The sequence below is a fragment of the Dermochelys coriacea genome, chromosome 19 (genome assembly GCF_009764565.3).
Source record: "Dermochelys coriacea isolate rDerCor1 chromosome 19, rDerCor1.pri.v4, whole genome shotgun sequence".
In the NCBI taxonomy this organism is placed as follows: domain Eukaryota; kingdom Metazoa; phylum Chordata; order Testudines; family Dermochelyidae; genus Dermochelys; species Dermochelys coriacea.
The window spans coordinates 8963224-8978974 of NC_050086.2; the positions used below are offsets into that span (position 1 = coordinate 8963224).

Here is a 15751-nt window from a genome sequence, read left to right on the forward strand (position 1 = left end):
GATTTTGACACCGTTTTCTTTCATCCATTTAGTTTCAGTATATAGTGTTAAGTTGCTATTTGAGAATTCTTTTATTTTTATGCTTTTATCTTAGGAATCAGCTTGAATGTTTTATCTTGTTTTGGAAATACAGCTACAAAACAAGTACAAAAAAAATCCAACAAAACCCCACAATTTACAATGTTCTGGCATACCTGTAGTACTCTAATGTTAAGGTCTAATCCTGCATTCCTGAGGCGTCTTCAACTCTCAGGGAATTAATGAGGGATTATTTGGATTGCGCAAGAAATGAAAGATTGTGTCCATCCTGGTTTTCATTCAAAGGTTTTAGAACTGAGAACATGCCAAGCTCCCCAGTTCAAAATAAGTCAGTGAGAAGACCATCTGCACATTCTTTATGTCCTGATGAGTTGTGTTTTTAAAGCATTCTGTAACCAGCCTCCCAGACAACAGCACTTGCAATAGCACAAATTGATTTTGTGCAGTTTACTGGATTTACAAAAGCAGGTAACGCTGAGAAACACCCCCGATTTTAGCAATATGTCAGAGAGCACGAGGTGGTCCCTCTACACCAATAGGTTGAAAAAAATGACACAGTCCCTGTTTGCAGTATTTTCCCAAGTAATAGAGTGACAGAATGGTATTCTGGAGCCTGCTTCCACACTGATGCACTGCAGTAAAAGGTGCTTTCCCCATACAACAAAAAATAAATGCAGTCTAGTTTTTAAATTCATTGGGTCAAACCCTAGGCGCTGTGTTTTATTTTTACGCAGGCAAAAGTGCTGAGTAAAAACTAAGTGAGGGCACTCAGATTCAAACAACAGTTTTCACACTCTGACTCTTTTGCTGGTAATAGCTCACCTTACCTGATCACTCTTGTTACAGTCTGTACGGTAACACCCATTATTTCATGTTCTCTGTGTATATAAAATCTCCCCACTGTATTTTCCACTGCATGCATCCGATGAAGTGAGGTGTAACGCATGAAAGTTTATGCTCAAATAAATTTGTTAGTCTCTAAGGTGTCACAAGTCCTCCTTTTCTTTTTGCGGATACAGACTAACAAGGCTGCTACTCTGAAACCTGACTCTTTTGGATGTTGGTACTGAAATTTACAAATAAAACGTTCATTGTAGGGTGGCCTAGTAAAGCTTTCAACACAGTTGTGGTCCCCAGTTTATATCGATACAGAAAAAAACAAGAGTGGAAAATGATCCGACGTTTGCTCTCTGTAAACAAGACCCAATTCAGTTATGCTCTAGGAGGAGCTAAACATCCATGCTGAATGTCAGAAGTGTAAGGTTCCTCTGTGATAACAGGAAGATATAAAGTCTCATCTTTGTGCATTTGCTGCAGGGTTGGAGCAGAAAGAGTAGGTGGAATAGACTTTGTCCAAAGCAATTACATTTCTGAAGTGCCTTTCAACAGTGAAACACTAGATGCTCACACACACTATAACAAAGTCTTTCAAGTCTACCTTTAAAGCAACCATCCTCAAAACCTCTTGTGCCCTGGAAAGCTAGCTTCCCTCTTAGAAATGGAAAATGTTGAGTGCTATTAACTTTTGCAGTTCTTACCTGATGACTTAAGTTCTTTCCTTTCACCGGCTGGTTATGCCTATTCTATGGCATCCATCCCCACAGTGCCTGGATACTAGCTACTTTGGCTCACATGGGGCTATGCAGGCAGCTTAGGACTGAAAGAAATATAGCATACATCTAGCACCAAACAATGCCCTCTGGACAAATTACCGCCCAGTTAATGACCATGGTCCTACAACCGATTTCATGCCGCGCCTGGAGAGTCAACAACTGTGTGAAAAAGTCACCCTGAAGGAAAATGCACATCAAGGTAGGGCCTGGACAGAAGCGCCGAGAAGATCCAGAAGCTCATAATTTCACATAGCAATGGAGCACTCTAAGCATGGGTCACATGCACAACAGAAAACTCATTCCATTACAGCCCCCTGTGTGAGCAGCTAGCATGCAACTGAAGATGTGCCAGTGACATTATTAAAATAGGCTGCTCTTCAGCGACAAACAACAATGTTTCCTGCCTTGAAGGAGATGAAAACAAGGGTTCTACTTACCACGGAGGAAGGTGGGCGAATAGGTTGCAAACGAGTCAAAGATGCTGTTGGAAGCCATGACCCCAGCCCAAGATGATTCCTCGGCCAATCCTTGTGGTTTGTTTATATTCCCCCCGCTAGTCTTGAAAAAATAAGTTTGAACTGAAATACAAAAGAGAGAAAGAGAGAGAGAGAAATCCACAAGGAAGCTAAGTGCCTGTTTGTAACCAAGAATCTGGCTTTGCCGTGCCACAGGAATGCTTAGCCACAAGGTTTTCAACAGAAGCATATGCACGCTGGATCATTAGTACGAAACAGGGGGAAGAAAACAGGGTTTGCAAAGAGATAGAGAGAGGGCGGCATAAGGTATGGAGAGCAAAATGAATGAATGAATGGAACTTACCCTAGACAGACAAAAATACAGCTGGTGTTAACAACCGGGGTGGGGGGGAAAAACCTCCTCGCTGAGGTACAGGTACTCTTCTAAATTGGAGATTGCAGTTTGCTTGTGGTTCTGTGGTCGCCTATGAGGCCTGAAAGAGTGTTAACTCAACCCCGGTTCTGAGACAGAAAAGACTCCAGCTAGTCATTCACTGAGTGGAAGAGGAGAGTCAGCTGACCCGTGATGTCAACGGAGCATGAAACATCTTTGTGGCTTCTTCTTTTTTTTTTTTTTATGGTTTATATTTATTAGTTCATGGGAGGCCTGGTTGACTCTCCCGGACCCTATGGTGAATGACATACAGAAGCAGAACTTAGAAGCATTCAGACATTTCCTTTTAATTAATTATATTGTTGCCCTAGAAGAGACAGAAGAGAGACTTCAGATTTCTAATTGGTTGATTGAAGTAATAACCCATTTACATTCAGTGGTTTTCTCCTTTTAAATGCCTTTTCTCCCACATTTACCACTTGTCTGTATCATAATTTTTATCTGTACATAGCTTTCTAACTCTCAGCTCTCTTGGATGATTATTGTTACTGCGTGTCGAGACTATTTCCATATGCGTAGATGGGTGGCTCTTCTTCACTGGGATTTTATGTGAATTAGTATTAAGCAAGACACAAAGCACATGCCGCAGAATAAATACTGCTAGCTGAAGAGAAGGAACTACAGCCATTCATCATGTAGAATCGCATTCCAGGGAGAAGAAGGCCGTCAAACTTGCAGGCTCCTGAGTCTGAAGCCCTTGCTCATGCTGGGTAGTGCTTATTCATTGAGGTCAATATGAGTGTTGCCTGGGCAAAACAGCGGGGACTGGCACCTTGTTTTTCAGGAGTAATAGTCACCAGCTGATTATTAATGACAATGCTTTGATATCCGCAGGTGGGTACATGCAAAAGGCCAGATTTTCAAAGGTATTTAGGCATCGAAGCAGGTTTGGTGCCCAACCCACTTAGGTCCTTTTTGAAATCCCACTAGGTGCCTATCTTCATCTTTAGGTGCCTACATACCTTTAAGGATCTGGCCACATGGCCCTCAAAATAAGGCTTAAATGGCACACAGACTCTATATTTGCCTTCTCTAAGGGGTAAATTTCCTCTGGTCAGGAAATAAACCTCACAACATTCCTGGGAGATGCACATTGGGCCATCACATTTTAAGCAAACTTCCCCAATGGTTTCCTGGGGAAGTTCTGCATAAAATCCTGTGGCATTTGATGGTGCAGGATTATTAGTAAAAATGTAACTTAAAGATCCTTCTGAACTGGTATTGTCAACATCTGCAAGGCCTTCAAATACCTCCTTAAAACTCTCCTTTGTCTTGATGCCTACAGAAAATTTGACAACAATGAAGCAGCTGGTGCCCGGAGACCACTGCGGGTCACGCTGACCAATATTGTCTCACAGTTTCCCTGTGCTCCAGTGTCGGTCTGTCTGTATCCATCTGGTGTCTCTTGTCTTAGATTTACATTATAAGCTCTTTGGGACAGAGACCGTCTTCTTGTTCTGTGTTTGAATAACCCCTAGTGCAAGGGGGCCTGGTTCCTGACTGGGACTCTTAAGAGCTACTACCTTACAAATAACTAATTTTCCACTTACACTTGTAAGTTTTGGGCTTACCTTTTTCCTTACTCACAGTGAGTAGTTTTGACTTGTATGAGTAGTTATTGAGGATTTGGCACAATACACATGCCCATGCCAAAGGTGAAAAACACATACACACACCCGCAAATTGAAGTAATGACACATCACTTTGGAATCCTGCCCAGAGAATCCTAGAAATCAGAGTTGAGAAAGACCAATCTTAAGTCATCTAGTTCACTCCCTTGCCAGTGTCTGATTGGTGCCTACAGTCCATTTCCCAGTCCTTTGAACAGCACGATTTTTAACTAACACAAGTGCTTGAACTGCGGGGGGACCTGATAACAGTTTTCAGATATGTTAAGGGCTGTTACAAAGAAAACAGTGATCAATTGCACTCAATGTCCAGTGAAGGCAGGACAAGAGGTAATGGGTTTACTCAGCAGCAAGGGAGATTGAGGTTAGATATTAGGAAAAGCTTTCTAATTATGAGGGTAGTTAAGCTCTGGAATAGTCTTCCCAGGGGGTTATGGAACCCCATCAAGAACTGATTAGACAAACACCTGTCAAGAATGATCTAGATGTACTTGGTCATGCCTCAGCATGGATGGATGTATGACATGACCTCTCAAGGTCTCTTCCCGCCCTAGATTTCTATGATTCTACTCACTTCCCTTGGAAGATCATCCCACTTTAACTGTTCTCAGGGTCAGGAAACTTCCTGATATTGAACCTAAATTTCCCTCTCATGCTCTCCTCTTTGCCCTCAGTTAATCCCCCATATTATTATTGGTTTCCAGTAATGTCCCCACTGTACACACCCAGACAAAGGCCCCTTGTACCAACCTTAATATTTCCTCTTTCTTCTTAGTGTTTACACCCTTCAGGTATTCCTAATTGGTTATTAGATCCCTCCATGTTAGTGGTCAGTTAGTCAATGTTAACCAGATTCTGTTCTCACTAGCAGCAGTGTAAATCCAGAGTAACTCCATTCACGTCAGATTCTGCTCTCTTTAATCAGGCAAAAATCCCATTAGGTCAAATTCTGTTCTCCACTACACTGGTATACTAAATTCACAGTAACTCTGTTGAAACCGATGGATTTTCTCCATATTTATCCCAGCCTAGAGGTCTGGTCCAAGGCCCAATGAAGTCAATGGGGGTTTTGCTGTTGGTTTGAAAGAGGTTTTAGTTTGGGCCTTACATGAGAACAGAATTTGGCCCTTTATTTTTCTGAGTCATCATTAGTTTCTAGAACCAAGTTGACGCAAGGCTGGTATTATGCCTATAGTCCGCAGTGTTATCCGCTGGGCACATGTGACTCGTGTCCTGGTGATAATCACCATTCAAATATTATCCTTTCTCTGTGTGTTTTTTGCAGAGACCTACTCACTATCATGTCAGGTTAAGAATTTGTTTCATTGGGGCCCTATAGGTGGAGAAGTGACTAAGAGATTTTTCTTTCAAAAAAAGGCATTTGAGGAAGTGAAACTCATAGTAAATTAAGTCTGAAGGAAATCTGCAGGCAAAAAGTACCAAGGTTTGTGGTATTTCCAGGGCATACAAGTGTGATCTAACAGTATTTATACAATCTGGCATTCGCCACATTTTGCTGCACGTACCTGCAGGCCCCAGTCTTGGCTTTCACATAAGAGTGCAGGGGTATTGGACGTATTAGACATTACTGACTCCCAGAATATTAATACTGAGATGTGTAAGAGCTGATCTTATTTACTGTGGCTCTAAATCCTGGGACTTGTTTGCCCTTCATAAAAGTGGCCATAAACTTGTTCAGACCAACAGTCCATCTAGTCAAATATCTCATCTTCTGACAGCAGCCAGTGCCTGATGCATTTCTGACTAACTAAAAGAACCCCTGTCTCCAGGGTGATAACACAAAGTTGGGGGAGGGGAAGGTATGCTGATCATTTTACAGCAAAAAAGGAAGGGGGAAATATCAAATGAGCTTTTAAAAGGTTCACCGCAAGCCATCACCTGCAGGGCCTGTGGAGTAAGGACAATGTATCGCCTGGTATCTTCTCAGACCACAATGTCAACACGCTCCCTTTTCCCAGACCCCACTTCTCCACATTGCATGTTGCCGGATGGCCCTGCAGTGCTATAAGCGTGCAAAGCTCCAGGACTGCTGGCCATTTTCACGAGTTCTTTGACAGGGCTAACGTCAGGGTCTATGGTGAACTGGAGGGGACAGAAGATTCCTCAAACCTTGCCCCGCTTTATAAAGCAGGGATTTCGTCTCCTCTCTCTACACATGCCTTGATCCCACTGAAGTCATTGATGCATGTGCAAAAGGTGGATAATAGACTTATTTTTCCTATAGTGCAACATTTTTCATGTTTGACACAGCAAGACTAAAAGTATGTGGCATGAACGTGTGGCATGATGTCATTCAGATTTTATACTGTTTTTTAGATTCCTTGGTCCCCATCCTTCATTGAGGAAAAAGGATTGGGACTTTCAAAACCACTGAATTCTTGGAAAGCAGAGTTAGGCCAAGGAGGTGCACTCTGGAAAACCCCACCCATGTAGCACACAGTGCAATTTAGAAAGTGGAGACAAGGAGCAGAGATGACTTAAGCCCCCTTCCTTATCCCTGATCCTTGTATGCCGGGCTGGACCCCAGAGGCAGCTGCTCGGATTTACACCAACTACAAATGTCCCCTATGGTCATTAGGCCAACTGGGGATCACTAAAGTGCAGAGAAAGTGATCACACCTCCTTTTCCCGGGCCACACCCCCTAACTCACCAGCCAAGGTGGAGCAGAAGCTGCTACCCCAGGTTTACTCTACTCTGCGCTGCATTAATCCTCCCGGGCACAGATAAATTGGCTTTACAATTGCTTTGCTCCAGCACTATGGTGCAAAGCAACCTAAGTGTAGCCAAGGCTCCTGCCCGAGTGCTTTCCTTGTTATACTCATCTCTGAAATTATCCCCAGCTGTTTTCTTTATGATAAAATTCCCCCTGCTTTAAATTGCTGCATTTTTCCATGGGTGTGTCTCGAAATCTAAATACTCCAATTTTGTTCATGCAGTCAAATGCAAGGGCTCATTATGTGGTCTAGAAATTGATGGGTATTCCATGTGTTATCTATATACTGTACCAGAAGCTTACAGTGTGTTTCAAGGAAATTAACAACTAGTTTAGGCATTGCATTTCATTATGTACATTCATATGCATCTATGAGTGAGTAACGGATAGGCTGATATATTTTATTTATTTATGACCATTTACACACGGAAATATGAAGCACCTATCCCACATTCTAAGAACTTCTGACAAACTTTAGAAGACAAAAAAGTATTAGATCCATTTACGAAAGTTTGGGTGGGTGAGGAGGTTGTTAGCTTAGGAGCTGTGAAGTGAAATGGAACCAAAACTGGGTAAAATGGTGAGCCCATAAAAAGTACAAAAGAATCTAAAATTATTCCTTTGTTTTAAATTGGATTTTTGGTTTGAGACTCAGCCATCATTAAGGGTATGTACATGTGCCCAAAGTCTGGTGGAATGGGTCTATTTAAAAAAAAAACAGTTATAGATGTCCATGCTAATAACTGTTAGATCAAACAACACACCCAATAGAGAGAGATATGTCTAGCTATATAGATATTATATACACCTACATGAGCACATTTCTTCAGGCCAGAGACCACGTCTCACAGGTGTTGGTTCAGTGCATATGACAATGGGGTTCCACTTCTGATTAGTCTCTCTGGATGCTGTTGCAATATGAATATTCAGTAACAGCTCCTCTAGCATTGCTCCTCAGAAGATTGCTACAGCTATCTTCATTAGTGGACACACAGTTTGAGATTTTAAACACTTCTGGGAAACTCAGATGAGACGGGATCTGCATTTGTTTTTTCTTTAGTTGAACCCATTAAATAGCTGCACTGTGTTGCAGTCACCGAGGCCACGGATATTTGACACAAACTGAAGCTGATTTTGAGAAATGCTGGGCACCCCCCTGGTCCCACTTACTTCAGGTGGAACCCTGGGTACTCCCCACCTTTGAAGCGTCTTGGATCCTAAGCCCGGTGAAGTCAAATGTTTCTATGTTCTCCAGCAGGCTTCAGATCAGGCCCCTTTCTGGTGTTACAAAAGTTGGAGCCCCAGAAACCCTCATAATCAGTGAATGCATTTGGAGATGGTACCTGTGGGGTTGGGACAGTTTTTTTTCTGTATTTGTACAGCCCCTAGCACAAACGGTCCATGACTGGGGCTCCCCGGTGCTACAATTTTACAAATAAAAATAACAACAAGCTGACTTTGGAAAACCAATTGCACGAGCCTATCGATTGCTGGCAGCAGGAAAAGATGCAAAGGCCCCTTTTCTTTGCCCTCACTTATACTTTGTGCGTCACCGAGCTGCATTTACCAGCTCTAGCCCCGTTCACACACTAAAAAAACCACCTTCCCTGGGGGGAAGGAGAGGTCTGAAGAGAACACGGCAGCCTCTTGGAGGTCTGCAGTTACCCACAGGCTGCATGCAGCCTTTAAAAAGCTGACACTGCCCTTCAGGAGCGGGCTGTCTGGAAGAAGCAACTTTTTATGCATTCTCCTCCGCCAAGCAAAAAAACAAGAACAATGTCGTCCTGTCAGAAAACCAGGCAAGTCAAGTCACAGGCTGCTCCAGGGCAGCTCTGAAGCAGGCAGTTTGGCGAGGCTGCCATCAGATCCAGTGCGCCACAGGAAACCACTAACTCTAAACATGAGACGAACACTAGGCCATGCGCTCCCACCCCTGCTTCCACGAGCGGAGAGGAGTCAGATCTAGCAGAGTACGGTGGCGTGTCCGTGTGTTAGGACCAGCTCTGCAGCACGTTAGCTCATCTCCATCCACAAGAGTGCCAGAGGCGCCTTCCTCTGGGTCTGTGTTTTTGCAGGGAGTGGAGTGGGTGGAACCAAAGAGCTGAATTCTGGGACTTGGTCCTCTTTGTACGTTCCCCGGCTCATGCCAATGAAGAGCTCAGGAAGCTGGACATGGCTTATTAGTACCGCCCCGCTGCTTTTGTGAACTGGCGATGGACCCATCACAACTGGGCCATGCTTCGCCCCTGAAGACATCCAGCTGAACGCATAGAGGGGCAAAGCAGACTGGGAGGACGCTGGCAGCGTCAAATAGGGTGAAGTCGGCAAAGGCAGCAGTGAGGGGTAGGGATCAGAATGCATTACTGTTGCTGTTCACAGTGAGCATGTGGCAGCTGGACTTGTATCAGATGGGGAGTGCCAACAGTAGTGATTAGTATGGGCTAGCTGAGCATCAGAAGACCTGTGTTCTAGTCCCATGTGACTTTGGGCAAGTCACTTCCTCTGTTTTCCTACCGACCTTGTGTCTATCTTGGCCGTTTAGCCCCTGGCGCCCAACCTTATTACACAGGAGGGCCACATAAACTTAAGCACAACCTTGTGGGGGCCAAACAGATTCTACATATTTTAATAAGATTTAAAGTGATCTGTATTGATTTATATTTTAAGTTCAGTTTGTTTCGTATGTATTTAGATAGGTTGTTTCTATGTACAGTGTTCTCTGCTTATATACTTGGGTAAGCTAAAATGATGTCAACCTGACGGCAAAACACTAATGAATTGGCTGCCAGTATATTGTGATGAAGCAAGCCGCAGGCCTTATCAAATGCCCTGGTGAGCCATGAATGGCCCGTTGGCTGTAGGTTGGGCACTCCTGATTGAGACTATATGTTCTTGGGCACAGGGACTGTCTCTCTGTGTTCATATCCCCCCCCAGCCTGCTCAGCTGGAGCATCTGTGTGCTACCAAAACAGATTATTAATTATTATTATTATTGAGGAAACAGACAGGAGATACGTCTGTCGTGCCCTTTATATTGCAATCATCACATGAAGCCTCACAGAAAGCTTGTACCGGGAGGTGTTCTCTGTGAAGCCCTTCTCCCTGAGAGGGTGGGGCTATTTTTCAATATGGGGGGGGTTACCTGTGTCAAGGTTCAATGGCATCCACTATTAGGGCACATTCCTTCACCCCCGTTTTGGAGAGGTAGCTTTGGGTGGGTCTACAGGCTTTTTTAAGGCACAGCCGGAATGTGGCCTGTAATGGAGACATGGCAAAATGAAGGGACAAATACATTAAAGGGGGACATTTGTATAGTCAAAAGACAGGTTTTCCCTTATTGCCGTATGGAGGAATTCCCCCTCAGCCCTGAAGGTAGGGTGGCAGCACAGGAGAGTGGCAATGGGCCATCGACCTAGTCCTGGCTTGGTGACCGCACAGGCAGAGAGAGCTGGCCCTCTGCACGTCGGTGAATTTCTCCCCTATGTGGTTAATTCAGATGACGTATCACCAGCAACCGTCGTTGGATCCATGAAACAGGCTCACTCCGCCCCGCCCTACCCCCACACGCTCGCTGGCCCTCCTCCTTCAGACTCCCCCCTCAGCCTTTGTCTTCTCCCCCCCGTCCAAATTGGCCCTCCACACGATCCACTCCCATGCTGAGGGGCAGGGCCAAGTAACAACAATGTACATGACCAGCCAGCCTCTCCCCGGGCAGTCGTCTCTTACCTTGGTTTGCTTTTGCCTCTCACCCACCTGTCCACACTGTGGCCTGTGTTGTGCACACTCAACTGACAACAGGGGTCCCCTTTCGCCTTGCAATCTATGAGTCCACAAACCATCCCTACAGGCTGGTCTATTGGGAGAGCGCTATCGATCTCCTGCTGATAAACTTCTCATGACATCTCCTGTCACATCCAATTCTATCTCCCCAGCATCCCATTGGAGGCTCCCCAGAATCACCCTAGGAGGCTATGCCATCTCCTCAGCCCCCGGAGAAGGAAGCCGGGCCTGGAACTGAGAGCGCTCACCCACTGCAAAGGACGAAGGTGCTGCAAGCAGCAGCCAGGTGCAAAAGGGAGTTTTAGGTCTGTGCAGGTTTGGCTCTGCCCTATTTAAAGGCCCAGCCTGAGAAAAGCATGATGAGGGGGAAAAAGATCCAATAAGAGGATAGGCCCTGCAAGGAGGGCAGGGTTAGCAAGGAACAGTCACAAAGGAAAGAACAGGGGGCAAGAGAACACCTCTACATCAGTTTCACTTTCAGCCTTCCTTCCCTCCTCTGTCCCCTCTCACTTTGAATTCTCTGCCTGAGGTTCCTTTCTAGCTCTCATGTGGCCCACTACATCGGAGCAGTTCCCTGTTCTTGCTCACCAGCCTCCCCACCTTCAAAGCCACCCCCCCCCACACTTTTAAAATAATCCTTCCTACCTCCTTCTTTTGCTATTAATTCCCCATGCCGCCCCTTTCCTGGAATATTTCTCCCGTATCTGTTGGCCGTACCTGCCTCGGAATGCTGGCCCTTTGCCCGGGTCTCACTATATATTTACAAGGCACCGTGTCATTTTAGGGGCTGTACGTGATTTTTAAGAATAGTGACAATGGCGGTGCACCCTGACCACCGAAAGGGTTAAACAAACGAGCCAAGCATGTAGTCCCCATCTGACAAGCCATATAAGGCAGGCAGTGCAGAGCCAGAACTAACCCCAGCAGATCATAATGCAGCCCACAGATATTTATGTGGAGGTTGGAGAAAATATGAAGCTGACCACTGTGCTCGGCGAAGATGGTAGGAGGATATTCAGTGAAGATGAAATTGCTCCTTCCGTTCTGGGGACTTCTTGGCTCATGGCGAATTACAGGCCCTGCTGGAAATAGAAAGAACCAAATTCTGCATTCACTTCCACACAGGCAACTCCTGTTGACTTCCATGGGAGGTAGGCAGGCAGATCTGAGAGCTGAGTTTGCTCCAGAAGCAATAGAACTGCTCCTGGTAGTGGAAGTAAACATCCTTTTACTTGATGTTGTACGCTGCAGGCCTGTTCCTATTGAAAAAAACAGCAAAACCTCCATTCGCTTCAACAGGAGCAGGACCAGCTTCCTGTATACGGCCCTGATCCTGCAATGAGATGCACTCAGGCAGACCCCTGCACCTGTGAAGAGCTACATGGGGCTCTGTGTAGGGGAAGGGGGACCACCTACATGCATCTCATTGCAGCATCAGGGACTTAGCCACATCATGTCCAGTGTGTTATGGTACCAATTTCTCGTGGTTGGCGGAAAAGACACCCACTCATCTTATTGACCATGGACAACAATTTGACCCCCAGGTTTCACGTGTCACGGCTTTTGATGCCCCTTCTCTTTTCTCATGAAATTAACATTACACAAGGTTGTAATTCTCCAGAGTGGCCTTTCATTACTGAAATGTCACTGATGGCTTTTAAGTCACTGCACCACAATCTGGGCTTGGGCACCACAAGCTCCTTCAGCATTTCAGGGTTTCAAAAGGAAGAACAAAAGAGACTTTTAGATTGGTTTTTTTTGGCATCACACACAGGTTTCCTCCAGGCTACATCACTTATATGGCGTGGATGAATATTATTCCATACAGTGAAGTGAAACTGTCTCCCTCAATGACCCAAAATATTCTCATTCAAAAAGATGCCATTTCCCACAGTGGATGTTAATGGCTGGTTTTCAGATATGTTGAATGCCCCCGACTCCACTGAAGCAAAGAGGTAATTCAGATGCTCAGTGGCTTTGAAAATCAGGCCATGAATGCACTGAAAAGTCCTCTACTATATATATAGTAAGTCCTACTCTATTGATTTATGTTACTTACTGTAAATAGTCCCAAGATCTACTTGTTGGGGTTAGAGTGGCCTAATGGCTAAAGCAGTGGCCTAGGAATCAGGAGACCTGGATTCTGTTCCTGGCTCTGCCACTGAGCACCTGCCAGACCTTGGGCAAGTCACTTCCCCTCCCATCCTTCATCTTTTCTATTACATTGTAAGCTCCTCAGGGCAAGGACAGTCTTTAACAGTGTTTGTGCAATGCCCAGCACAGTGGTGCCCTATCCAGGCACCACTGTAACAATAACAAGGTCCCCTATTTAGGTCCCCGTCCTGTAATAAGCTCCACACAGGGAATACAATGGCTGAAACCTCAGTCACTTCAATGGGGCCCATAAGGGCACAAGGATCCACTTGTGTGGAGATTCCTGCAGGATCAAGGCCTTAATTCGGCACCCACAGAAAATGAAACAAATGAGACTAGAGTGCTGTTAAATCCAATGCTTTAACTGTTGCTTAAGCCGGTGGCTCTCAACCTTTCCAAACTACTGTACCCCTTTCAGGTGTCTGATTTGTCTTGCATATCCCAAGTTTCACCTCACTTAAAAACTATTTATTTACAAAATCAGACATAAAATACAAAAGTGTCACAGCACATGATTACTGAAAAATTTCTGACTTTCTTATTTTTACCATATAATCCTAAAATAAATCAATTGGAATATAAATATTGTACTTACATTTCAGTGGATAATATATACAGCATATACAGCAGAAGTCCTATGAAATTTTAGTTTGTATTGACTTTGCTAGTGCTTTTTATGTAGCCCATTGTAAAACTAGTAGGCAACTATCTAGACAAGTTGATGCACTCCTCCTGGAAGACCTCTGCATACCCCAGGGGTACATGTACCCTGGTTGAGAACCACTGGCTTAGGACATACAGAAGCACTGGCTTCACTCCACCTCCAGGGCACGGCAGGGCATGAAGAGGCAGGAGAAAGTCATATATGAAAATACCACTGAGACGTGTTCCCTATCCCTAAAAATACAGTCAAAAAATTCTATAAAAGGAGTAGTCTACCTCTCTGATTCCTGTACCATAAAGTATGCAAATAACTACCTGTGCTTTTCCTGTCTAAGAGCGGTATCAAACAGCTAGCAAAAACAATCTTATTATCCTCAGTAATAAACATTTTTTGAAAGAAGAAAATCTCATGTTAACTGGCAACTCTGGAATAAATTATTTTTAGTATAAGGGAGGCAAAATTGCTAAAAAAAGAAGCAGGGTTTTATGGATAATTTCAACTTCCCACAATGTACTGCAACAAAAACACAGCCACTTAGAACTTCTCATCTGTCCCTATGTGGTATACTATGGCCAGTCGGAACCTCACACTGGCAGCAGCTCAGCTCCACCTGCTCTAGCCAAAGGACAGCCCCTACTAGAGATGAGCAGTACAGGGGCTGTGATACACAGCTGATCATTTCAGATCGCCACAAGTAAAGGACAGTGCCTCCCCATCCACCCACCCACACATCTATATGAACCGAATGAGGCATGGGGTCCTGGGGAAAAACTAGTATGTGATCATGTAATTAAAGACTGTGCACAAAGGGGAGGAAGTAAAGTTGTGGCATTTCCTAACTTTTGAGTGCTTGACTTTGCAACCTTAATAATGTGATTTTAATGTAGCATTTGTGTACACACACACGTGTGCGTGCACACTATTCTCATTCACCAAAATGAAATGACACAACTCCCCAAGGATGTTTACTTCCACTTCCCCATTACATGTATTTTGCCTTTGGTTCAACTGGATGCAAAGTGAAGTAGACATAAATTGAGCACTCAGACCTGGGGTGCCCTGCACTGCATGCTTGTTATCACTACATGCTTATACTATTAGCCAGAAGTATTACAGTAGATAACTGCTGTGCCTCGAGAACCAAAGAGGCTGTTTGTGCTGCCATCCAGTGACTGCAAAAACAACCTGGGAGCTAAAGCCAAGGGAATTTGAAATTAATTGCAGGCTCCAAGGAATTATCCACTGAAGTGACTAGAGCCTAACGCACATACTGTACGACCGAAAAAATGAATAGATAGCTCTATCAATACAGGGATGATGATAAAATCCTTGGAGAACAGATTATTGCCTTTGATTTTACCTCTCTGGATCATAACGTTCAACACTGAGGCGTGGGGCTCAGGCTGTGGGGCTATAAAACTGCAGTGTAGACATTTGGGCTTGGGCTGGAGCCCAGCTTCTGAAACCCCACAAAGGGCTGGGGGCTGGGGGAGGAGCTCAGAGCCCTGGTGCCAGTCCAAGCAGGAACGTCGACACTACAATTTGATAGCCCCACAGCCCGAGTCAGCTGACCCAGGCTCTTCAACTCAGTGCTGCGGGGTTTTAACGCACCCTAAGTGACCACTTGTCACTTCCAAAGCTCTTTGCAACAGTCCTTTCAGCCCTATGAGGCAGATGGTGAAACAGATGGTGAAACAGAGGCAGGGAGAGGTGAAGAGACTTGCCCAAGGCCACAGAGGGAGTTGGTGTCAGAGCCAGAATTAAAACTCAAGCTGAATCATCCTGGGAGATGCTTGTTTCGGGTCCTAGGTCCGTGCTCAGATCACATGGTGCTCAGTAACTCTTGACCTTGTCCCATAACCCTCAATTTCATTTGGACTCTAGAATCAGAGTCAGGGCCATATGGGGGGGGGAAGTCTAGTGAGAGCCAGGACTCCTGGGTTCTAACCTTGGCACTGCCATGGACTAGTTCTGTGACCTTGGGAAAGTCTACAAAGTGGGTACAGGTAATGCCTCTCCCTCAACAGGAGTGCTGCAAAAATGAAGTAAGTTTTGTAACTTGCTACATAGCCCCTTAGCCATTCCACAGCCCTCGTCATCTGAAGATCTCAAAGTGCTTTGCTAAGATGGCTAAGCCTCAGTTTCCCCGTTTCAAAGAGCTCACACTTTCCATGGCACTTTATCAAGCTGAGAATAGTCTTTAGTACAGGCATCTGGATTCTGCACTTT

At 44.9% G+C, this 15751-nt stretch overlaps 1 protein-coding gene across 4 annotated transcripts in view; it reads right to left on the reverse strand.

Annotated features, from left to right (window-relative positions):
- Positions 1–3252, reverse strand: part of RUNX3 (RUNX family transcription factor 3) — a 112838-nt gene extending 109586 nt beyond the window's left edge. Inside the window, exons 1-2 of one of the 4 annotated variants that reach the window (XM_043506050.1) lie at positions 2472–3237; positions 2090–2230 (exon numbers count right to left, since the gene is read on the reverse strand). In XM_043506050.1, coding sequence (XP_043361985.1) covers positions 2090–2147 — 58 coding nt within the window. In that variant the 5' untranslated portion in view covers positions 2148–2230; positions 2472–3237. Of the gene's footprint in view, positions 1–2089 lie in introns of all 4 variants that reach the window. The other 3 variants (XM_043506049.1, XM_038378019.2, XM_043506051.1) reach the window with 3 other exon arrangements.
- Positions 3253–15751: the final 12499 nt, after the last annotated feature.